Source organism: Dermacentor variabilis, chromosome 1, assembly GCF_050947875.1.
Source record: "Dermacentor variabilis isolate Ectoservices chromosome 1, ASM5094787v1, whole genome shotgun sequence".
NCBI classification, from domain to species: domain Eukaryota; kingdom Metazoa; phylum Arthropoda; class Arachnida; order Ixodida; family Ixodidae; genus Dermacentor; species Dermacentor variabilis.
Window position 1 is genome coordinate 261,750,601 of NC_134568.1, and position 25,595 is coordinate 261,776,195.

Sequence of the window (25,595 nt, forward strand, 5' to 3'; positions counted from 1 at the left end):
CATCGAAAAATTTCAAAGGTAGGCGGCGACGCGGCAACATGACCTCCTGACACAGTGCTAAACTGCATGGCGACCAGTTCACTCGGTCCTGGATACACCCACTTGCATAGCCGTAGATGAAACACGTACATGCTAGATTATGGATCACATGCAAAATTCACTCAACATGAAACTACGTTTCTATTACATTGCCGCAATTCATTCACTCGTTCCACCGGAACATGCGTGATTAGCACCCGCCAAATTAAAGATGTGAAATCTCAGCCTCAGTTTACAAGCTGGATCAAAACATCGCTTATGCGTATCTGAATAGCCGAGGATAAGCTTCAAGTTTGTCAAAAGCAGCTGTTTGGTGCAAAATATGGTTACTAGAAGATACCACACGTACCCGTTCAACGGCACTATCTACAGAATACCCTTTCTATGCCCACCGCTCTCAAGAATGCAGGCGATGTCGAGCCACTCGAAGTCTTCAGACATCCAAAATTCACCGTGATTACTTCAAAACTCCTGTTGTGAGGATTCGAAAGGAGGACTATTAGTGCAAAAATCCGAAATATGTAGGATGGATCGGCACAGCAAAAGCGCTTTCGTCGTGTTTTCCACTCGTGCCAGTCGTCTTTTCGCTCAAGAGCTTGCAACAGGGCCATTTCGCCCAATGGTCCAGATTCCTTGTGGGAACGAGGGTTGCAATGTGGGCTTGTTGGTAATGCATCTTCAAGGGGAGTATGGTAGCGCGATTCAAAGACGGGACAAGAGAAGACACAAAGGGACACACACAAAGGTGTGTGTCCCTTTGTGTCTTCTCTTGTCCCGTCTTTGAATCGCGCTACCATACTCCCCTTGTGGGAAGCTCCAAGAAAAAAAAATAGGTAAATAGGAGCTGAGACAGTGCCTCTAAACTATAGGTGAGGAAGAAAAGTTTTCAAGTCGTCTCATCTCTTTTGCACGTGTACGTGTGCTAACAGCGGGCGGGGTCACCGCTGCAGCGTATCCGAGCCAGTTGCTGTCGGACGCGATCCACTCGAAGTAGGTGCTGCTGGGCACCGTCTCCGGCGAGGGCGTTGTGCTGGCCGAGGTCTACATGAGCCTCCGGAAGCCCATCAAACTTGGCGAATTGCTGGCCGCGTACGGCGTGGTGGACGTGGCGCGGCTCATCGCGCTTTACACCAACGCCGACCAGCGGGACAACCGCATCTGGGCGCTGTCACACTTCAAGCAGCTGCTTGGTAAGCGAGTCTCGCAAAGTGAAACATATGAAATGACTCGCGTTAACGGCGTAGCAAGCTTTGTCACGCGCATCAGCTCCAAGTGCGTTGCCTCGGTAACCACAGCGGGCGACCGATAGCGCCCTTAATTTACACGCATTTTCTCTAGCTATTATATATATATAAAGTATAGCGGCCGGGAAATGCATGCTGGAAGCGGCTTATGTGCGTCAAGCGCGCAGTGAATGAAGAGGACCGAGGGGAACGTGCAGGATTTCACCTTGCCATCATGGACCTTCGTAGTAAGGCGCACGTGCGGAAAACGTTGTTCTCTGCGTTTTCCCAGAAGAGCATCGAAACTTTCTGGACCGCCCTTGACGCGGCCCCTTCGGCGTGTGCAGGCGACGTGCTGTCCTCGTGCCCAGTACAGTACCTGCAGAGCACCTGTCTTCGGGCAATAACCGCGTGTACGTGTTCGTCCACAAGCCGAGCTTCAGCGACTGGAACGATTCGTTTCCGGCGCAGTATGAGGTCTTGGACTTCGTGTTCGGGGTGCCGCTCCGCCGAGGACTGGGAAAGCCGCAGGAGCAGGACCTCAGCCGCCGGCTCATAAAGTTTGTGGCCACGTTCGCAAAGGAGGGGTGCGTCCATAACACTGAGGTGCTCGTGTTTTCGCGCATGTCATATCTGCAGCAGCATTGCGCTGAACACGAGGCCACGGACTCTATACTTTCGGCTCTGGCGGCCGCGCTTGGTTATGGATACAACGTGCAAACGCCCTCGCACAAAGATTCGGCGCACATTAGGCGGTCAGAAGTATTCCGGAGTTATTGGCGTGTCGGGAAGACCGCTACAGAAGATAACAAACAAGCGCCACGATGAGCAAGTGGTGGCATGGCTGTGTGTGCATGGCTGCGTGGCATGACCCTGCGCTTCATCTCGATGTCAACGAAGTAGCACTCAGTGGCACAAACCTACATAAACTTACATTAATACAGAAAAATGCACTGCGTTGTATTGATAACGCCGGTATTTTGTAGCGATGCCTTTTCCGATTCTATGCCTTTTCAGGCTTTTCGCGCTTGGCCACTGGTCAGAGCGACGGTCTGCCCACGTTATCAACGCCATCAGGCGGCAGTGTGTGGTGGATGATAAGAATAGCATAGAATAAGGCATAAGGCATCACTACAAAATAGCGGCCCAGCTTAGTCAGACTGTACGTATGTATAATGGTATCGTGTAACGCGAACTCAGCGTTTCTCGTGTGTCTCATCGCATACAACCGGACTTTGGCTCATGAAACGCAATGCGTGCTACTTGTTCCGGGAACCTTGCAGAACGCTGCCTCAGTTGCGCGAAGGCGCCGAGTGGCCCGAGTTCCACGGCCTGGGCAACGACACGGTCGAGATCGCGCTCGATGGCTCCTCGCTGGCAGCGTCAACACGTGCCGAGCAGTGCCGCCAGATACGACCCCACATCCTCTACTAGGAGACGCCACGAAACCTCGGCGCTAACATGGCGGCCAGTCGACGTTTAGCCTGCTTGGTGTTGGGAGCAGTGCCTTCACTATAGGCACGCTTCCGCTTTTTCTAAGAGCGCTATTTCTTATTTTGTCACTTCCGAAGTCGTTTTTTTTTTTTGCGTGCTGTGCTCATTATTTCTTACTTGCGCATTCAACTATATCGCAGTGCTGTTTGAACTGTTTGACTACATTTCGCTGCCCGACGAGTGACACGTTAATGTTGTAATAATGCAATATTAGATTGTCTAACCGTCCTGGTTCCGGTCACACGGACAGGAGGCGTTAATGAAGTCTTGAATGAGTCTTGAATAAGAATAAGAGTTAATAAGTCTTGAATGACCACGCATGTCAAAACGACATGCAACGCCAGAGGATCGCGTGGGACATCAATCATGTGCGACGTCAGCACCAACGTCTTGGGCGCTCTAGTCAATTACAGTGATATACACGCGGAAGAGAAAGGGTACCCGAGTCGGCTTCTTGACCAGCAGCAGCGATTATGATGTGTGCGCGTTCACATCGCAGAAAATAGACTGTGCACTGAACTATGTGAACAGTGTTTCATTAACGTAGCAATATTTTGGACCAGCTCACTTACTGATTGTTGTGGTACGGATTACATAGTATGTAGCATGTGTGTGGAGCATTCTTAATAGACGTGGTATCGTGTGTGGCGTGTATGAACTTGATTGCGAAGTAAAGGATTGGAAAGTGTAAGCTTCAGAATCTCTTTTTAATCGACTTATTTCTTATTTATCTTTCTAATGTAATGTTTCATGTGGGTTTATAAACACAACTTGAGGTGCTGAGATTCCTTTTGTATAAGTGTTTCTGTGCTTGGACTTATGCGATGAAATCTTGTAACCGTGACAGTTTATTTTTTTATTTTAACGTTCAAGCCTGGGCAAATACAATTTCATGACGGAAAATGTACTACGACGTGCCCATCATGCACTAATAGCCGAAAAATAAGACCAGTGAGCGAAACAGCAGACCAGTGATTCGTCCTATCCTCTGAACTCGCTTACCACGACGCATCGCACAGCAGACGGCGCTATCTTTTCAAGAACATCGAGTACTTGGCGGTATATACACAACTAGCGTGCGAACTGTGCGAACATTCGAAACTTTTGAATAGCGAATATGATATTGTATTCCTCTATCAGAGACTCCCAAGACAGAATTGTCGCGGGCACTGTCAAAGACAAACATTGCCTGAGGGATGACTGCGCAGCCTTTGAGAAAATCTTGAGAAAATTCAGTACGATTTTCTTGCTAAATTCTTACGTATTTGTTATTTTCCTTTTTTATTTTCATCCCCTAATAGAATAGTCGGATCCTCCATAGTGGGCATAAACCATACAGAGGCAAACCGACCAATCAGCTCATCAGTACACCCAGTTTGGGTTTGAATAATTGTTAGTAAAATAGGCCGCTGCCGATGATGGTGAAAATCGTCGAAGCGGATTGATCTCCATTATGCCAAACCGCTGTAGCTGACTTCCTTCGAGGTATATTTTACTAGTACCCTTGACAAAGCGTCGAATTATGTTGGTATAGGTTAAGTTAGGTTCTTTGGTCCCGTGCCCTTCTGCTATGTTTCAGCAAATCGGCTTGCAGAGAGCAATATGCCCGCGTGTGACTTTTCTACACAGAAGGCATGTACCACCTTCTCTGCGAACGCACGTCCTCCACTCACCCGGAGGGGTGCACCTATAGGGTCAGCCGGAGAGCGGCGAGATGTACAAGTCGCTCTAGCCAGAGCGAGCTACACTGACGTAACCTAATGGCGAATTCTTGCTTCATTCTATTATAACTAGGCATGGGCGAATATAAAGATGTCCTATAATACGAAGAGTAAGCATCGAACACCGAATCGAGGCGAACGCAGCCCCATATATTTGGAGCAGAAATGCTTATTTCAGTATAGTTGTGTACCATGCTTGTACAGACTAGTGAAAAAAGAACAGCCAGCTATCCCGGTCATTTAGAATTAACTTTAATCAGAAGATCACTAATCATCAGTAATAGGACTCCATGAATAGCCTGTCAAAATGAACGCTTCTCCAGAACGCTAAATAAATGGTGGTTGAAGTAGTTGTGGGAAAAGAAAAGAAAAACTGCCGAAGGACTTCTGTGCCGTAGACACGTAAAATGACACGTTTCAAAGAAAAATGCACTGGTTGTATAGCGGAAGAAAGAAAATAATAAAACTACATGACTATACACTGCAAGAAACAGTACATTGCAGGGAACAAACAAAACTCGCCGGTAGTCTATAGACGTCCAACGCGAAAGCAAAAACAAAACTTGCATTACTCAATTCTTTTCGGTATTGCTTCGAAAACTCCCCCCTTCGCTTCAATTTTGGTCATTTGTGACACTTTGCTTAGCCAGAAAAATAGAGGTGGCGATGTCTTAGCAGGTGGAGCTCTGTAACCCGACTTCTTGCAGTCCATTGTTGCGAAATATTTGGTTTCTATATTCGAAAATACAGAATAGCTAATTTTCCAATACGAATAGCTGGTGCACCGAATTCCCTTCGTGTTCGAAACGTCGAATTTAACCCCCTGCTAATTTAACCAAGCAGGGTGGCGTGCATCCTCGAACGTGATCGTCGATTGGTTTGTTATACCTCTGGTTAAGTTAGAGTTACATACTGAAATGCTTCACTATTTCTCCATGACAGAAGCGTTCAGTATACGCGTGGGGACACAAACGACACTTTTTGGCGGTCGGTTTTATTTAGACTCACCGCGGCTGCCATGTACTGCTGGTGGAGCCGGTGCCTGTGGTACACAAATCCGGCTGTGCAAAGCGGGGAGCGAGCTCACAACAAAGGGTGGCGCGCTTTGAGGCCTCCCTGGACGTCGTAGCACGGAAGCCTTAGGTCCCAACACACCATGTTGATGTAATCGAAGTCTTCTCGGCTGAAGATATTTACGAAAGACAGTTCGGTGCCTTGATCTGCCGTAGTGAGCGCTTCCAAGGCCTGTCGAATGAGGCTCCTGGTGACCGGTTCCACGGCCTGTTCGATGGACAAGCTCTGAAACGCCTCTTTCAAATCCAGCTCGTCCGAAGTCCTGTTGTTGAGACATGTGAGGCACATGGACAGGACCAAGAGACCAAGGTCAATATACGACGAACGCTCGCACTATGGAGCAATACATAAAGTAAACGTCGCAGAAAAATAGAGTTCGGAGAAATCTGCACAACTTTCAACAGCTTCCCATCATATCGAGCCGCTGCCTGTACCTGTTAGTTTACCTTAACAACCGTGGCGCTGCGTGGCGTGGGCTGTATTATAGGCTGCTTTACCTTCAGTGAAGGCATAAAACACTACTGAATATATAAAGCAAAAGAGTGCAGAAAAAATTTTGTGCCACTCAAGTAGTCTCCGTTAAGAGAATGCCTCGCGTGCATGCTGCTTTTTCTTGGTCCCTACAAAGCATGGTAATAAATGCAGAAGGACACGCGTGTTAATCGTTTTCCAGCGGCATTTTTTCACCCGTTTACAACTGTTACAACTTCATCGCTCAACGCAGGAGGCGTCTTCATGTATCCGAACTATCTCGACTTCTGTAACGCGGGAGCCTTGTCTATCACATATCATGAACTACTCGAATAGCGGTGTACATTCTAGAACGTACGCGTGCACCAGCGATTACGCTGGAATGTATGATGAATGACGCATAAATAGCCGACGCGTCTGAGCCGTAGATCAGATTCCCACAATTACGTGCTCGCCGTTTCGTTTTGCTCCGAGTGTTGCTTGTTTTTGTGAGCAATCAGGGGCACCCAATAAAGCGTTCGCTTTTGTTGCGCTAGCAATTATATGCACAATCCAGGCGCATTTTTGCCGTCTCCATCGCCGTGATGTCCCGCAGAAAGTCCAAGTGCAATAACATCGTTGCCGCTCGCCTATGCTGTAGATGTGGAGATAGATTGCGAGGGTGGGCCGAGGGTGGTGGCTCGATCTCGCGCGAGCAAGGAAGGAAGGCGGGGAGCGCACAGTTTCCCACGGCGCGCAAGGCACCAGGAGGGGGGTGGGGAGAGTTCTATTCCGGCGGCGGCTGCGTATGGCGCGGCTGAGCGTGGCCGCGTGGGCTCTATCTTGAAAGCGATCTGCCATGAGTGCAGAGTCTATAGGTGCGCCGAGGGCTAATAGCTTCGTCTGCGCTGTGTTCTCGCCGCATAGGCCACGTTGAAGCGAGAGGCAGCGCAAAGGACAACTCGCTCGCTGCTGCTCTTCCTGACACCAGCGTTTTGACAGCGAATATCAGCGCTTACCGAATGAGGTGTTTCTGTCTGCGCGCGTGCGACAGCATTCTTGTTAATTTAGTGAGCGAAAATTCACGAATCCATACGGCCCATAATATTACTATCCTTACTTCGTATTGCCGTCGTATGTCTACTAATTTGCTATCGCAATCGATGCTTCACCTTTTGGGCGATACTGATGTCACGTCTTTGACAGTGTCTCATTCTTCACCGTCATGACAGTGGGCCAATATACACAGAATGTCCTAGCTGCCATGCATTAACATAAAAAAAAAAGAACAAGAGATGGATCATTACGCGAAGGAAACCAAGTACATATCTTTTACTGCTGACTGAGTTGCCGCTAGTAACCTTTTGTGGACAATAAATTCACCGTAACCTAGCATAACCAAATCTAAATTATAATAATCTAATGGGATCACTAGTGTCACATTGTCAAGGTATCAATTGAGAAGTTAGGAAAAATCATAAGGAACTTCTAACTGCGATGCTTGAGCAACTTAATTGCGTGCTAATTATTTCCGGCTCACGCTTAATTAGTCACGTTTGTCCACAGTTCATGGATAGCTGATCACTGATCTAAAGCGAACGGAGCGTCGCTCTGACCACTGGCGAAAAAAAAAAGGAATAGGACAGGAAAAAGGCATCGCTATAAAATTTGTGCTGAATACTTAAATCGTCAATTATTTAATTGCGATAGCAATTATACGGACACTCCTGGAGAATTGTTGTCGTCGGTGTGAGGTTCCGTATGAAGTGCAAGTGCGATAAGATTGCGGCGGCACGCCGTGTGTTGTAGGTAAGAGGGAAAGCATGCGAGGTTGAGCCGATAAGGATGGTGGCTTGGTGCGACCACGTATTCTCGCGCGCGCAAGTCAGGAAGGCGGGGAGGGTGCTCGGCGGCTTTTTGCGTGCGCAAGGAGAGGAAGCGGGGACATCTGCGCGCGCTGGAAGGAGAGTGGGGAGGGGGGGAGCCAGGATAGCATGCGTCTCCGCTTCTACACCGGCCGCGGCTGTTGCAGGTAATCTGAGGTGGGTTCGAGGACTAGCCGAACCGAGATGGTGGCTTCATTTGCGGTGTATTCGCGCGCGCCTATTGCGCTTTGAAGCGAGAGGCAACCCGAAAGGGAATTCACTCGATGCTGCTGCCGATCATCCCACCAGCGTTCTGAGAGCGAGTGTCCGCGGTCATCCAGTGACGTGTGTTCGTGTTCGCCTGTGCGCCCGTGACACTGTCGTTGTTAATTTAGTTAGTAAGCGCATATTTACAGCAGTTTATATAGCTGATAGAACAACTCAGATTACAGCCTATAGCTGTCTAAAAATTTGCTGTCTCAATCAATGCTCCGCCTTTGAAGGTGAAACTGCGACTTCTTTGTTTAATTAAGAATGTTTGTGGAAATTGTGTATTTTTTATTCATTGTACTGCTGCTACTGCTATGCGGGATCAGGGACCTCTGTCAGGTTTTCGTTGCTTTTCATACCTGCATTCTATGTAGATTTTGTGCGATTTCAGGAAACGAATTAAAATATTTTACCGGCCCCGAATGGTCACCGTCAGTGAATCAGGTATACGTCAATTGAATAGAAAGAGAACTGTCGATGATGCCTCTCTTTCTCAATGCAATATAGTAATTCGCAATTGATATTATATATAGCACGGTCCCCGACCGAGACGTCGAAATAAATTTTTTGTTTAACGTTCTTAATATAGTTCATAATTTGTTTCTTTAATATCAACAAATGATATACATGGAGTGAAACAGGGTAATATAATCCCGCCCGCCCGCCCACCGCACTCACTCACTCACTCACTCACTCACTCACTCACTCACTCACTCACTCACTCACTCACTCACTCACTCACTCACTCACTCACTCACTCACTCACTCACTCACTCACTCACTCACTCACTCACTCACTCACAGTTCCGAGATCTTCACTACAGCCGCTAAGTGGTGGTTAGCACACAGAGTGCGCGCGCACGCATAAGCGCTTGAACAGAGTGTATACGCACTCGCACGGGTCTTCGTAGTCTCGCTCCAGTTCGACAAGGCCGCCCTCCAGCAACGGGAGCTCTTTCTTGACGTGCGCAGACTGCGGCTTCAGAGCGAGCAAACGGCGCTGCACATGATGTGCCTCATTGCACTCGCCAAGCATGAGCAGTCCCGCAGCGTATCGGTAAAGCGCCTTGACGTTTGTTGGGTCCAGCAGCCGGGCACGCCGGGAGGTCATGACAGCCTGAACGAGGTTGGGGAGGACCTTAGAGGTATTCAAGGGGTCATCGAGCTGGATTCACACGCTATAGATCAAATAAATTTCTCCCCGCGAAGTAGCACCGCGTAACCCGATCACCACTCGTTGGCACAGTGCATGATCCGCAAGCTGCGTTCCTTCTTTATCCAACGCGGGAACCGATGCACCTGAGCAGCATTTGCAGCCCGCAAACATTGGCGACGCCGGCTCTGGCCTCGTCAATGAGGCGTCGCTTGCGGATCATGCACTGTGCCAACGCGTGGTGATCGGGTTACGCGGTGCTAGTTCGCGGGGAGAAATTTATTTGATATATTGAACGTGTGAATCCAGCTCGATGACCCTTTGAATACCTCTAAGGTCCTCCCCAACCTCGTTCAGGCCGTCATGACCTCCCGGCGTGCCCTGCTGCTGGACCCAACAAACGTCAAAGCGCGCCGAGTTGCGTCAGCGCGATAAGCACGAAATCCTCATATGTATGCAGGACGTCAAAGCTATTATGCATGGCGTTTTTGACGAAGTGCATATTGTTCACATTCGAGTAGAGCAGCCGCCAAGAAATTTTTTTCGATACCATTCAATTCATTAATAAATTGCATTTATCTAATATTTAACTACTGCTCTGAATACCATGCTATCAATGAATAACTTGTAGAAAATTGAAAGAAACTTAAAACTGTTTGTCTTCAGCCATTTATTTTTTGTCTGTTCATTTTTATAGCAGCCCGAGAAAAATGAAAAAGAAAATATCCCGCGACTAACCGTCCGCGCGCATCAAAAAGCAGCGCCCTCAAACACGCTCCGCAGGAGTTTGTGAGCGCGTACTTTTTCCACAACGCATCAACCACCAGTCAGCGGACGCTCTCTTAACCCCAAGGCGCCGCGCTGTCGTGGGAGGGGCGCGCCAGGTAAAGCGCCAGCTCTCTGTATCAGCCCGTTTGGATGAATCGCGCGGCCCGCTTGGCAAGCACATGTCAACCTGTACGTACCAGCTTGGGATTGTGCATGCGCAAGGCGCACTGTGCTCGATTTGAATAAAGCTTAACGAACAGCCTGCGCTTTTTATTGTTGTTGTTATCATCGGTCGGAACCGGCGCCGACTCCAGGAACTTCGCGGCCGCCGCGTAGCAACTTTCCGCAGCGGGGACGTTGCCGGCCATGCACGTAGATACGGTTGCCGTTGCGTTGTTCCCGAAAACATTTCTGCGTCGGAAGGAGAGCAGAAGAAGCCGTCGCTGAAGGCCGTCATAAGGACACAGCACCTATGGGCAATGCGGGCTAATGCGACTTTGTCACCACATTTTCGAGTGCAAAGCGCACGGTGTTAAAAAAAAAAGAAAGAAAGAGGCGACGCCATGCTGGGCTGTGCAAGCAGCGCTTGAGCAACGGCTCCCACTAGTGATCTTAGGCTGGGATTGCATATGTATAGATATTCTATGTGGCGTTGTACGGACGGGATAGCGTGTAATTGTCAACCTGTTTTGCGTAGAGGCGGCGACTGTAGTGCCGCCGCACGGGAGAGATGGAAAGCCTACTGCAGCCGCGTATCGGCGCCTTAGGGAAGAGTCTTCGTCTAAATACGTCAGGTACGCGCCATAATGCGCTCGCTCATTCGCATTTGCGTAAGTACGATGCGTAAGCGACGCGCCACTATTTAGGACACTCTGTTGGCGACTCCAAGACACCAAGAAAAAACGAGAGGGCACCAAACGAGCAACCTGGACTGTTCAGCTGTTCGCCATGCGAACAAAGCCCCTGTACGCTTTGGCCTCCTTGGCCTTTGGCCACGCTCGTTCCAGATTTTCGATTCCCCCGTTGCACTTTGCGTGCTGCCTTGATTGTCCTGCACCACTCGCTTTGCTACGATCTCAGGTGCTCTTCTGAGGCCGTTGTCTGGCAGCACTACATCTATTTTTCCATGTCGCATGCTCCCCAGCGAGCATAGCGAAGGAACTCCATAGGCGTATTAGCGCCTTAGGTAAAGGGCGTATACCTCAACACGAAACCCGATCAAGGCACGGATACGTGACTGTTGCGTGCATCACGTTTCTGACGTGCGGTGGCTCTGCAGACAGACTATTGTGAAGAGGGCCTACGCCGCACTACGGCTCACATTTGACGGAGCACAACGAAATCACAAACTGGCCTTTTTTGTGAGGGATGCATGACGAGGGCTTTTTCGAACTGACGCGTCGACATCTCTAGCAGTACTGCGCGCAGTTTCTGGCTACTCCGTGAATTAACGCGGAGACGTTAAGACGCTACTCCAAGCATTAATGTGCCTTTCATACTAAGGAATTAGGAACTCAGGAACTCATACTCAGGAACGTCCCTTTCATACTCAGGAATTAGTCGTAGTACCGTGCACGATTTGGGGAACACCATTTCCACACTCCATGAGGACGGCACTACCAAGCAACCGGCGCCATACAACGCGACAGCAAGCTGTCGACTCACCCCAAAGAGGGTGTTGGTAGGCATTAGTCGGGAGTCGATGTCCGCGCCGCCGTCGTCCTCCGTCTCGGTGAAGTCTACCAAAGCGATCTCATAAACGAGTGTTGCGTTCGGCGGGATGCGAGGGAGGCACCCCTGGGCTCCGAATCCGTACCCGCCGAGAGCTTGACGTGACATCCTTCGTCCCGTTGCATGCTCTGTACAACGATGCGATGTGCAGCCTCAGTACTCCTAGTTCTTTCAGGCTGCGTTGCGGAGAAAACACTCCTCCTTAGGCAGTATGTTGAAGCATTTTACTTGATTTTGTTTTTATCATTTGATAAGTGCCTTTACGCGTAGCGAAAGTGCTGTATTGTGTTGCAGTACAAGATACTATATATTTCACGGCGAATACACTAAATGCTCATTTGTGCGTTGAAAAAAAATTTGTAGCAGTCGGCATTGCACCTGCATACTGCACAATATTAGTATCGTCAAGAGAAACCGATGCAAGAGAACAAGAACAGTTATTGTGTTTAAAAAAATAAGAAATGTAAAAGTAAATTATATTTTCAGCCAGTCCAAGGATTGAGGGAAGCGCAATTTGAGTACTTGGCACCAGATAACTATATGCTGGTTCAACGGTTGCCATTCTCTGGCGATGAAACAGCATGCGCATGGCGGCCGGGAGTAAGATCCATTGGCAACATTCTCTCTTGTGCGTCTTCGCAATGGGCGAACAGGAACAGCCATAACGTCCTGCAGTGTGCCCCCACGAGGGATGACGCTAGTTTCCATGGTGCAGTGGAGACAAGCGCCAGTTCACTTCTACAGAACATGGCCGATCTCCTGCGCGCCCACTGGAAGGCATCGTTACCGTCTGGTCTAGGACACTCACTTGCAGCGGTGGGGAGTGTTTCGCATCCCCGTTGAATCTATCCGCTCGGTCCAGCTACATTAGACATAGGCGTTGTAGTGGAACGTCACTAAAGCGTGTCGGGTGACAACGGGCCCTGACCCTGGTTGGGTGATCTGCGGTAAAAGGCACGCCAATCGACACAGTTATGTACAAGATGAGGGCCACATTCTCGATGAGAAAAGCGACTGGCTGAGAATTGAGACTGCATGGTGTGCTACCATCTACTGGCAGGCTCTGTTGCTGCAAGGTTTCCTTTGTGTCTTCTGCTCCCTTACATCGAGTTATACGAATGGTGAAGAAGAAAGATCGCGCACAGCTACCACGGGCGGATATGCCTGAGGAACGTAGTAGCAAAGGCCGTTTGAAATGCCGCACTTTTCGTCGCACCGGAAGTGCAGTTTCCGTCGCATGCGAGGGAAATCGAAATCGCACTCGTCGCAGATGGTCTGCAACGCGTTACCTCTAAGTTGGTTGGTCGAATGTCGCATCGATCGCAGCGATTGGTGCGATCTCGGGAAGCCAACACCACGAAGGGGAGAAAACAGCTGCGGAGAACTGTTTCGTTGTTTGTTTATGGCGGGAAATGTCTGTTGTTCAACGAAGTCCAGAATACTTCAACTTCTTTTACAGCCTTGGATTGCAAAATCCGGTACGCACGCACATCAGCACCGCGACACGCCAATAGGGGGGAAAAGAAAATGAAGATTTGATTTGCTCATTTCCATGCGTTCGTTAGCACACTGAGTAGCAAATGAAGTGCATTTTCACATTATCTTCGGGTGTGGCGAGTATAACTTTGCGTGCATTTCAGGTCATGCACACGGTCTGCTTGTTGCCAATGCTACGAGCTGTGTTTCCTGCATGATGTTGCGTTTCGCCTGCGACACGTGGTTTTGCCGGCGCGACTGCGGCGGGGCGGCAGACATTTTGGCCCGATCGTCGTCGCCGCAACACTCATCGCCAGGTGTTTCCAGGCGCGACTGCGGCGATGCGACCGCCTAGGGATCATCCTCGCATTCCAGTCATTGTGCCCGAAACAGGCGATGCCAAAGCAGGGATCTCATTCCAGTTATTGGGCCCGAAACAGGCGATGCCAAAGCAGGGATCTCGTTCCAGTCATTGTGCCCGAAACAGGCGATGCCAAAGCAGGGATCTCATTCCAGTTATTGGGCCCGAAACAGGCGATGCCAAAGCAGGGATCTCGTTCCAGTCATTGTGCCCGAAACAGGCGATGCCAAAGCAGGGACCATCCTCTCATTACAGTCATTGTGTCCGACCGGCAGCGCCACGACAGGGTGCTACGAGATCGTGCTCGACATGGTGCTACGGCATCGCTACGACAGTGTGCGTCACCATTAGCCCATTGTACATTCACGTGCTCGTCTTTGGAGGGGTTCCTTCTTGCCCTCAACTGCGAGAGTATAAAAACAGCTGCCCCCGGACGCCAAAAGGAGGGCTCCGATTTCTTCTGTTGAGTGAAGTGCTCTCCCGTCTCTCTACTTCGGTCAACCTGACCGCCAACTCTTTGCGATGTTAAAATAAACAAGTTGTTTTGTTGTTACCAGTCGACTCATGCTTTGCCGGGACCTTCGGATGCTTCCAGTTGTACCCCAGGCCGCCAGGCCAACGCTACCCTTGGGGCTTGCGACCCAGGTACAACCACGGGCGTCAGCGCCGAGTTCCCAACAGATCGTACCAGCAGTCAGGTCCAAACATCTGGTTGCCAGCGGTGAGATCGCCTCCGACTTCAAACAACTGTCTGCCTGCGGTGAGATCGCCACAACGGAGGCCAGCAGCGAAGAGATGCAGTTGACTGTATGCTGAGCAGCTCAACGACGATCCGGGAGCAGTGCAACGAGCCCTGTGTGACGACTGGTTGCCTGCAGCGGAACGACTGCGCGGAATTCCTGCCTGCGAGGTTTGGTGAGTGCGGGACTTTCTTCTTCTGAGCTTTGCCAGGTTTTTGTTAGTGTTAGAAACAGAGCTGGTAATTGTGGTTGTCGTTGCTGCCGGGTTAGTTTGCGGCAAGACAATAGTAAGCAGTAGAGAAAGCAGCATTCAGAGCAGCCATGGATTTGAAGTCGTTGCGCAAACCGAAATTGTTGGAGCTTGCAAGAGAGTTGGGTCTGGATGTCTCAGACAAACTAAGAAAACCTGAACTGCTAAAGGCTATTCTTGAGTTAGAGGCTGAGGATGACGAGCTGTCGGAATGCCTTGAGACTATTGAAGAGAGGGAGACTGCAAAAAGACAGGAGCGTGAACTTAAAGAACAGAAAGAGCGAGAAAAAGAAGAGCGTGACCATCAACACGCTTTGGAAATGAAGCGTCTCGAGATAGAGATGGAACGCGCTCGTAATGGAAGTCAGGCACACGGTGCAGGAGAACGCGTATTGTTCAAAATGACTGACCTAATGCGGCCGTTTAAGCTTGGAGAGGACATTGGTTTGTTCCTGGTTAACTTTGAGCGAACGTGCGAGAAGCAGGGGTTCTCTCGGGAAACGTGGCCACAGCGCTTGCTCACTTTGTTACCCGGCGAGGCGGCCGACGTAGTCGCTCGCTTGGATAGAGAGGAAGCAGAGGATTTCGACAAAGTAAAATCGAGTCTGCTAAAAAAGTACCGGCTGTCTGCGGAGGCGTTCCGTCGGAAGTTTCGGGAAAATGAGAAAGGCAGAAGTGAGTCATATACAGAGTTTGCGTATAGGCTTATGTCGAACATGCAGGAGTGGCTCAAAGAAGAGAAAGCGTTTGGTGACCACGATAAAGTTCTGCAGTGTTTCGGGCTAGAACAGTTTTATAGTCGGTTACCGGAGAACGTGCGATACTGGGTCTTGGATAGGCCAGACGTTTGTACGGTGGCTAAAGCCGCTGAGCTAGCCGAGGAGTTTGTGACGCGTCGAGCTCGCGGAGCTAAGGACGGTCAAAAGGGTGAATTTGGCTCGAAGTTTGAGAGGCCGAAGTTCACGCCCATGAGATTAAAGGGGGACACGCGTAGTGCGGATGCGAGTGAAAGCAGTCCGACCAAACGTAAAGAGACGGCGGCAGCCAAACGCAGAAAGCGGTTCGAGATGAGGCGAGCGGGCGTTTGTTATACGTGCCAGAAGCCGGGTCACTTTTCGGCGCAGTGTCCGGAAACAACACCAAAAGTTGTGTTTTTTTCAATAGGCAGCACTGACGAGAACATGAAGCTTCTCGAGCCTTACATGCGAGACCTCCTCGTGAACGGGAAAGAGTGCCGAGTGCTTCGCGATTCCGCAGCTACGATGGATGTAGTTCACCCGTCTTACGTAGAACCCCATATGTTCACGGGCGAGTGCGCGTGGATCAAGCAAGCCGTGGAAGCTCATAGCGTGTGTCTGCCGGTAGCAAAAGTGCTTATTGAAGGACCTTTCGGAGCGCTTGAGACGGAGGCGGCAGTGTCATCTATGCTGCCAGCCCAGTACCCGTACCTATTTTCAAACAGGTCCGATCACCTCCTGCGCGAGAAGGGGCTTTTGTTTGGTGAAGCTAGTGTTCAGGCCTTAACCAGATCGAAGGTTCGGGAGCTCGCTGCAAAGGCGGTAGTTGCGGGGCCGACGTTATCAAACAACGAAAAAGGGTCAGAGGCGCAGCAAGCTGATATTCAGAGCACGCCCGAACTGAATAAAATTGAGTCTGTAGCGTTGAAGGCGCCAGATACTGGAGAGGAACCGCCCGACACGGGAAAGTTAGAAGAGCTATCTACAGATTTGCTCATCGCGCCTACGTCAGCCGGACTTGATAGGTTGCTAAGAGTCAGCCGGTCGGCTTTGATAGCCGAGCAAAAAAAGGATGGCAGCCTGGAAAACGTGCGCTGCAATGTCAAAGAAGGTATCGCCAGGAAAACTGCGCGTTTTGTGGAAAGAGGTGGAGTCCTGTACCGGAAGTATCTAGACCGCCGAGGAGTGGAGTTCGATCAACTGGTCGTGCCTCAATGCTATCGTCAGGATCTGTTGCGCTTGTCACACGGGGGTTCGTGGTCCGGACACCTAGGAGTTAAGAAAACTAAGGACCGTCTCTTGCAAGAGTACTATTGGCCAGGGTGTTTTCGGGACGCAGACCATTTCGTGAGGACATGTGACACTTGTCAGCGGGTGGGCAAACCAGGGGACAAATCGAGGGCGCCGTTGAAATTGGTACCTATCATTACGGAGCCTTTTAGACGGCTCGTTATTGATACTGTGGGACCTCTGCCGGTAACAGCCACGGGGTACAGACACATTTTGACTGTGATCTGCCCAGCGACAAAGTTCCCTGAAGCAGTGCCGCTTAAAGAACTCAGCTCAGTTGAGATAGTTAATGCACTACTGTCCATATTTGCGCGAGTTGGTTTTCCTGCGGAAATCCAATCAGATCAGGGCACAGTGTTTACTAGCGCTTTGACGACAACTTTTCTCGAAAGGTGTGGGGTAAAGCTGTTACACAGCTCAGTGTACCACCCACAGTCGAATTCCGTTGAGAAGCTCCACTCCGTCATGAAGCGCGTGTTGAGAGCCTTGTGTTTTGAACATCAAACTGACTGGGAGCTGTGTCTGCCTGGGGTGATGTTTGCATTAAGGACCGCGCCGCATGCGGCTACGGGGTTTTCGCCAGCTGAACTGGTGTACGGTCGCTCGCTTCGATCTCCGCTTCGCATGCTTCGAGAATCATGGGAAGGTAGGGGCGACGACCCAGTCGTGGTGGGGTACGTACTTAAGCTCCTCGAACGCTTAAGAAGGGCACAGGAGTTGTCAGGTGAAGCAATGACAAAGGCCCAGCAGAGGGCCAAGGTTTATTATGATCGGACAGCCAGGGCCCGTCGTTTTGAGGTTGGCGATGAGGTCATGATATTGCGCACATCGCTAAACAACAAACTAGACGTGCAGTGGGAGGGCCCAGCACGAATTGTTCAGAAACTGTCGGACGTTAACTACGTGGTAAGTCTGCCAGGAAAGCGGAAAGCACAGCAAGTTTACCACTGTAATCTGCTCAAACCTTATAGACAAAGGGAAGCAGTGGTGTGCATGATGGTAAACGTTCCTGAAGAGCTTCCGGTCGAGCTTCCGGGACTAGGCTCAGTGACGAACAGGGAAGACACCGGTCAAGTCATTAGTGACCTTATCAGTAAAGCACCGCTGTCGCCTGAGCAGAAAACCGAACTACACCAGCTATTACGAGAGTTTCAAGGTCTGTTCTCTGAGAGGCCTGGTAGGACTTCTGTACTTACTCATGATATAGAACTTACCTCCCCAGAGCCAGTACGATCCAAGGCGTATCGGGTGTCACCCCGCCAGAGCGATATTATGGAGGCTGAGGTAAAGAAAATGCTACAGCTCGGTGTTATTGAGGCAGGTGAGAGTGACTATACCTCCCCTTTGATTTTAGTTGAGGTACCGGGCAAGGAACCTCGTCCTTGCGTCGACTACCGCAGGCTTAATTCCATCACTAAGGATCAAATTTATCCGATCCCTAACATCGAGGAGCGCCTTGAGAAAGTTAGTAGCGCTCAGTTTATTTCCACCCTAGATCTTGTCAGGGGTTATTGGCAGGTTCCACTTACAGAAGAGGCTAGTAGGTATGCGGCGTTCATTTCACCAATGGGAACATTCCGTCCTAAAGTGTTGAGTTTTGGTTTGAAGAACGCGCCATACTGTTTTTCAAGCCTCATGGATAAAGTGTTGCGGGGACAGCAAGAATTCGCTTTACCGTATCTAGACGACGTAGCGATATTCTCCGCATCCTGGTCTGAGCATATGACACACTTGCGGGCAGTGCTAACCCGCCTGCGCGAAGCAGGCTTGACAGTAAAGGCTCCTAAGTGCCAGTTAGCACAGGCCGAGGTTGTCTACCTCGGTCACGTGATTGGTCAGGGTCGTCGCCGCCCCTCTGAAATAAAAGTGGCCGCTGTGCGAGACTTTCCGCAACCGCGCACCAAGACCGATATTCGGTCGTTCTTGGGTGTCGCCGGCTACTATCAGAGGTACATCCCTAGGTACTCTGATATCGCGGCTCCCCTGACGGATGCTCTAAGAAAAACAGAGCCTCAAACAGTCGTCTGGGACGAGACCAAGGAAAGAGCTTTTAGCGCCCTAAAGAGTGCCCTAACAAGCCAGCCTGTGCTACGATCGCCAGACTATACAAAAGGGTTCATTGTTCAGTGCGATGCTAGTGAGCGAGGCATGGGCGTTGTACTGTGCCAACGGGAAAATGGAGAAGTAGAACACCCCGTCCTGTATGCTAGTCGTAAGCTGACCAGTCGTGAGCAGGCGTATAGCGCCACCGAGAAAGAGTGTGCATGTCTCGTGTGGGCCGTTCAGAAATTGTCATGCTATCTAGCCGGCTCGAGGTTTATCATTGAGACGGATCACTGCCCTCTCCAATGGCTGCAGACCATCTCTCCCAAAAATGGCCGCCTCCTGCGCTGGAGCCTCGCTTTACAACAATATTCCTTTGAGGTGCGTTACAAAAAGGGGAGTCTCAACGGTAACGCCGATGGCTTAAGTCGAAGCCCCTAACGTAGGAATCAGCCTCAAAATTGTTTGTTACTGATGTTTTTCTTCCTGAGGCAGGATTTTTTTTTAACATATTGCTTTTGTTTAGTGTTTCAAAGTGATGATATGCTTTCTAGTGCAATTTTTCAATTTGTGGACGCGTTCTGAGTGATGCTAGACTACTGTAAGGAACTAGGCAGTGGTATAAAAAGGGGAAAGAGCCTGGCAGGGCTTAGTGAGGGTTGTGCCGTGCTTGCTGACTGAGCGGTTGAGTTTCAGCGTAGTTCTAACGCTTGCCGGGAACGAGAACAAAAATGTGAACTCTCCCGAAGTCACTTTGCAGTGTCCCGTGCGAACCTGAACGAGAGAACGAGGCCTTCTCTGTGCGCTGCGCTCAAGAAACGTCGAGGGACGCCCGACTTCGGTTATGAGCATCATCGAGCGACATCCCTCCGGACAGCGGATGCAGTCCCCTGTCCATCGGGATCTCCTTCCCCCGGCGGGGCGGTCTGTTGCGTTTCGCCTGCGACACGTGGTTTTGCCGGCGCGACTGCGGCGGGGCGGCAGACATTTTGGCCCGATCGTCGTCGCCGCAACACTCATCGCCAGGTGTTTCCAGGCGCGACTGCGGCGATGCGACCGCCTAGGGATCATCCTCGCATTCCAGTCATTGTGCCCGAAACAGGCGATGCCAAAGCAGGGATCTCATTCCAGTTATTGGGCCCGAAACAGGCGATGCCAAAGCAGGGATCTCGTTCCAGTCATTGTGCCCGAAACAGGCGATGCCAAAGCAGGGATCTCATTCCAGTTATTGGGCCCGAAACAGGCGATGCCAAAGCAGGGATCTCGTTCCAGTCATTGTGCCCGAAACAGGCGATGCCAAAGCAGGGACCATCCTCTCATTACAGTCATTGTGTCCGACCGGCAGCGCCACGACAGGGTGCTACGAGATCGTGCTCGACATGGTGCTACGGCATCGCTACGACAGTGTGCGTCACCATTAGCCCATTGTACATTCACGTGCTCGTCTTTGGAGGGGTTCCTTCTTGCCCTCAACTGCGAGAGTATAAAAACAGCTGCCCCCGGACGCCAAAAGGAGGGCTCCGATTTCTTCTGTTGAGTGAAGTGCTCTCCCGTCTCTCTACTTCGGTCAACCTGACCGCCAACTCTTTGCGATGTTAAAATAAACAAGTTGTTTTGTTGTTACCAGTCGACTCATGCTTTGCCGGGACCTTCGGATGCTTCCAGTTGTACCCCAGGCCGCCAGGCCAACGCTACCCTTGGGGCTTGCGACCCAGGTACAACCACGGGCGTCAGCGCCGAGTTCCCAACAGATCGTACCAGCAGTCAGGTCCAAACAATGACGAAGATTTCTAGGGGCGTGCGAATACCGGGGCGCTATAACGTAAAACTATTCCAAACTTTTCTATTCCAATCCTGAAATCAGCACTCCGCGATCGGTCAAAAACTTTTTTAACACCCCCCCCCCCCTTCACCTGTCTGTCACGCGACGTCATGAAAACGGCAATAGCTCTTCCATCTGATATGACGTGTGCACACTGATTATGCATAATTTGACCGAACAAAAGAAAAATAGTTATTTCTGGTTCGACGCCTTTTCGCCATTGGCCCAAGGCTATTGGTCAAAAGTTTTAGGGCTGCAGACACTTCACCTGCCTGTCACGCGACGTCACAATATCGCGATAACGCATCGCGTCAAAGTGACGTGTACGTGTTAAAAATGCATTAATATGCCGAACAAAACAGTTTTCTTCTCAATAGCCGCAGGCTGCCCCGTTCCGAAAGGAATAAAAGATGGCTGTCGCTGATCGCTCAGGCACTGGCTATAGACTCGAACCGGCCGGAGAGCAAGGGTTTATTTGAGTATAATAAATCTTCTTGCGCGGCCGTGTAACGTTTTCGAACACTTTCGGCGCGTTTACGACCTTATTCTGCCAACCCTTAGTTGCTGAGGATCCGTTTTAGCGGCATTCTTCAGCTTCTGTTGCATGCCGCCGGGATTTTCGACCAGCCACCGCAAACTAAGTAAGAGAAAGCGCACAAATCGCAGCCGCCGGCAGCACCTTCTTCATCCAGTTATCGACTTTCAGTGCAGTGGCTCGGCCCTGTCGAATCCCTCTCCAGTTGAGCGTGCTTCTCGGCTCTTGCCAGCGAATTAGGTAAGACAAGCCGCTCAGAGTAGGCGATGTTATTCGTTTTTCAAGCCAACAAAAGTGACCTGCTATGAACGAGGACAGCGTTTGATTGGTCTCTTCAGACAACCCTGCGAGTGACCGCCCGATGCTAGCGTCGGCGGTTATGCAATGTTGACGTCAGGAGATTGGAATAAAAACATATTGGAATAGTCTTACATTATAGGGCCCACAGTTTCTTATATCTAACGGAATACGAGTCGAATGCCACAAGGCAGTTGAAATGAATATCGAATACCTTTTGAATAGTTGGCGAATAACACACAGCTTCCTTACTGTTATTATCGAACATATTTGAACGTACTGCTAATTTCAACATTGCATTAATTATGTTGCGGTGAAACGCCTTCGTATTTTATCTGATAAGAGCACATACTAGGTGTTGTATCTATACGTTGTACCGCGCAGTACTCACTACATAATTAGGTCTAAACAAATTTCTATTGCGAATCGTCGTAGTTCGGCCGCAAAAGACTGGCTTCTAGAGCGACGTAGCATGCTCCATAGTACATTATGTCAACTGTGGATGGAATGAAAGTTATCGCGTGTTTACTTCAATTTCATGTTTGATGATGCACGGTCGACAAAGGAAAGTATTCGAAAACGATTGGATATATCCAGATTTTAGACTATAGGCTACTAACACATTCGCATTGTCTCCAAATTTCAGCAGGCTGCGACGTCTGGCTCTTCAGAAAGGTGCGCCTATACTCTACATCACAAGTTGGCTGCAGCACTCCCGAAGGTGCGAGGCGTGCACAGGTAGTATCCTTGCGCAGCGGTATTCAAGGTGTGTTTCTTTGTTTAGCTGCACCAATTTCCTTAAAAGATTGTCTATGCCAGATAGCGCAATTCTAACCCTTGATCTGCATTACTCGCTGAGGCGGCCATTACCTCTACGAGAAATCAAAATCTTCTGTTGAATAATTATCGTATATAATTACGCTAGTTATCATATTAATTCGTTACTCTACGCCACATATCTTAATCTACGAATTATAGCCGCTGAGTTCGCACGGCGTATTTACTTGGAAAAAATTTTGTGGACCGCACCACTTCCGAGATATTTATTTTCAAGGTGTCTGTCGAAATGCATGCGGTTCCAGTTATTTTTGTGCTTGAATGCATTAAACAGTCGTTTCTTTAAAAAAGTAACCGGAACACCAGTGCACTTCGTCGGAAACTTAATATCTCGAAACTGGTGCTGCCCAGATAATTTTTTCCTAGTGGATACGCCGTGCGAACTCAGCGGCTATAATTCGTAGATTGAAATGTGTGGCGTAAAGTGACTAATTAAAAGGTTAACTAACGTAGTTACGTTAATTTCTCAATTGAATATTTTGATTTCTCGTAGGAGCAATGGCCGCCTCATCGAGTAATGTAGATAAACGTTTGGACTTGTGGTATCTACCATATGCAACCTTTAAAATTTTTGGTGCAGCTAAAAAAATCTGCATATAGTTCCGGGCATAGCTGGCTGACTATTGGCTACACTAGAGAGTCATTTTTACTCGCTACATAATATGGTACAGCGGTACGTGACATGTTAGGTCATTTGCGCGTGCACGTCGTGTACCGGAATTACTTCGGCAGTTACGCCTGCAGTCGTAACAGCCACCCTATAACCGTGGCGACATAGCAGCGCCCATGCAGCGCCGACCACCCGCTTCGATCCGAATTCGCGCTTGTTACTGGCTATCCGCCCTGTCCGCGAGAAGCAAGCGCCAAAATTCGTCATTGCTATAAGTCTCATTTCAAGCTGGCGTCAAATCATTCGGTATGTTCTGTCGTAATTATTGAGATCGGCCTCTTGTTTTCATCCTGCTAGGACTACTGACGTGGCACCGAGCCGTAAAACTTGTCTGATTTCTAGTTATCAGATGGCACCCCAGCATTAGCGTTAGTGATGCATTGACGATGCGGAACGCTATAAAAGCCTAATGATTGACTGCATCATTAATCACCTGCCATGGTTGCTAAGTGGCTATGTTGTTAGACTCCTAAGCGTGAGGTCGCGGGATCGAATTCCGGCCACGGCGGCCACATTCCGATAAGGTCGAAATGCGTAAACACCCGTGTACTTAGATTTAGGTGCACGTTAAGGAACCCTAGGTGGTCGAACTTTCCGGAGTCTCACGCTATACGGCGTGCCTCATAATCAGAAAGTGGTTTTGGCACGTAAAACCCCATAATTTAATTTTCTTTTTCATCATTACTACCCCGCTCTAGCATGGTACGTGATGGCGGTAGCGAGAAAACGCCAAGTATAGATGGCGAACAGACACTGTGGCGCGGATGAAGATTTGTAAGGGCATTCGCGCGTGCTACTTGCTAAGGAGGCTGCGAGGTAACCGCAGGGAAAGCGCACAGGTAAAGCCGAAGCCCTGCTGTCGCATGCCTATAAACGCAGCTTATCGTTACGGTGTCAAAACATTTTTTGCGCCGATCCACTAACCATGGAACATGTAACATACTTTTAAGGGTTAACTGCTGGGCTAGGTGGTGATCTTGCATACTGAAAAGATTTTGCGCCAAAAAAAAACAACACACACAAGAAAGACGACGACACCACGGGCGCTTGGAACATGTAACAGTATATGGCAAGCAGACGACGCGGCGCGGATGAGGACATCTCGAGCGGCATTCGGACTTGCTATTGTCTAAGAATTCTTGTAGCTTCCACCGTGCTGCAACCAGATTGAGAGATGGAGCAAAAGTGGCATAGGATGGTGCGTAGGCGCTTACGCGTTTAAGCGTTTCAAGCCAATGACAGCGCCGCGCCAAAACGCCACCTAAGGCGTTTTGTGCATGCAGACGCTGTGCGCAAGGCGCTCAACTTTCTAATGACACCAATGGTATAACGGCCCAATACGACCGGTTGTACGACTGAAAGCTGCAGCCGATCAGCTGTCCTGGTTCTGCCCAATCGTGTGTCGGCCTTAATTGTACCCGCGTGCATGAGCCGCACGCATTTGAAAGAACGCGGGGCCTGAGCAGTGCTACCACCACGGTGGCTGCGGCTACCAGCTACAGCCATCAACGAACGAAGTTGTTAGATCGTGCATATTACTCAGCACGATATCAATGGATACATTACTCAGCCCCTCTCCGTTTATTCCATCCTCTTTTTCTTTTTAGGCGGCTCCTAGCACGCGCCTTCTAATGACGTTGCGGTAAGCAGCGATGCCTTATATAACATATCCCCTCTTGAAAGAAAAAACGGTTGTCTATTACTTCCTAATGTAGTCCTGCAGCTTCTTCGGTGTCTTCTTGCTGCGGGAGCTTCTCACGCGCGCTTCGCATCCTGGCAAATTAAATGAAGCTTATTGCGTGCGTCCTGCAGCAGGTGGTTCAGGGTACAGGGGTGCATTATCTGCGCTTGATGTGTCAGGTTGTGACGGATGATTTACAGCCGCCATAACTGAATGATCGGATGCCAGTGACCAGTTCACGATAGCAGAGGTACCGAATTTCATTCTGCTGATAGCTTCACGACGAACGGCCGCTAATCTGAATTTGAGTAAACGGAGAGGGACTGAGTATAATGTCTACATTGATATCGTACTGAGTAATATGCACGATATAACAGAAGTCAGCTAATTTATCGCACTGAACCCACCTTTTTCATGACGCCGCAGTCTTCAGTCAGGTCTTCCATCTCGGTTGCGGATATATGGACAGGCGTTCGGGTCGGTGGCTCCGATGGCTCTGTGCTGAGCTCCACGCACGTCTCGCGACTTTTTTTCGAAGGCACGATCGAACGCCGAATGCGTGCACGAGACGGCGCGGGCTCGAGCCAGCACAAGCCTCCTTAATAATGATGATAAATTCAAGAATGGCACGTTCCAAAGAGGTTAAAGAAAAACTGCTGGGGTGGAGGGAGCGCCCGTCAAGTGAAGCCGCCGCGTCGCCATCTTGCGGGGGGAAGGGGGGCAAAAGCATGCCAGTCGCCGCAGCTTGTGTGTTTCGGATGGTCTTGCCGTACGCGCTGCTCTGCGGATCCGAAAATGTGCTAGCGATCTCGCGCGTTTCTAGGAAAGTTGACGTACAAGCAGTTGACATGGTAGTGTTATCCTTCTCAATTAAATAAGGTTGCCGATTAGCACTGCCTTGCTCCAAGATAAAGGAAAATTTTGCATTTCAGGCTGAAAGGAAACGGCCGCCACCGAAGTTCCGAGACCCTCTATTCAATAAGGATAATAAAACACCGGCAACACCTGATGATAATGAAGATAATAATGAATACTGATGCTTGTTGCATGTACTGCTATTTCTCATGC

The 25,595-nt window shown here is 49.7% G+C and overlaps 1 protein-coding gene across 1 annotated transcript; it reads right to left on the reverse strand.

Moving 5' to 3' along the window:
* Positions 1-5,418: 5,418 nt before the first annotated feature.
* On the reverse strand, positions 5,419-25,075 carry LOC142573453 (peptidyl-prolyl cis-trans isomerase FKBP5-like). Its single transcript, XM_075683020.1, has 4 exons — positions 24,935-25,075; positions 11,723-11,964; positions 10,255-10,468; positions 5,419-5,813 (listed from the first exon to the last, which is right to left on the reverse strand). The coding sequence occupies exons 2-3, from the start codon at positions 11,894-11,896 to the stop codon at positions 10,343-10,345; spliced, it is 300 nt and encodes a 99-aa protein (XP_075539135.1). The 5' UTR covers positions 11,897-11,964; positions 24,935-25,075; the 3' UTR covers positions 5,419-5,813; positions 10,255-10,342.
* Between the last annotated feature and the right edge of the window lie 520 nt (positions 25,076-25,595).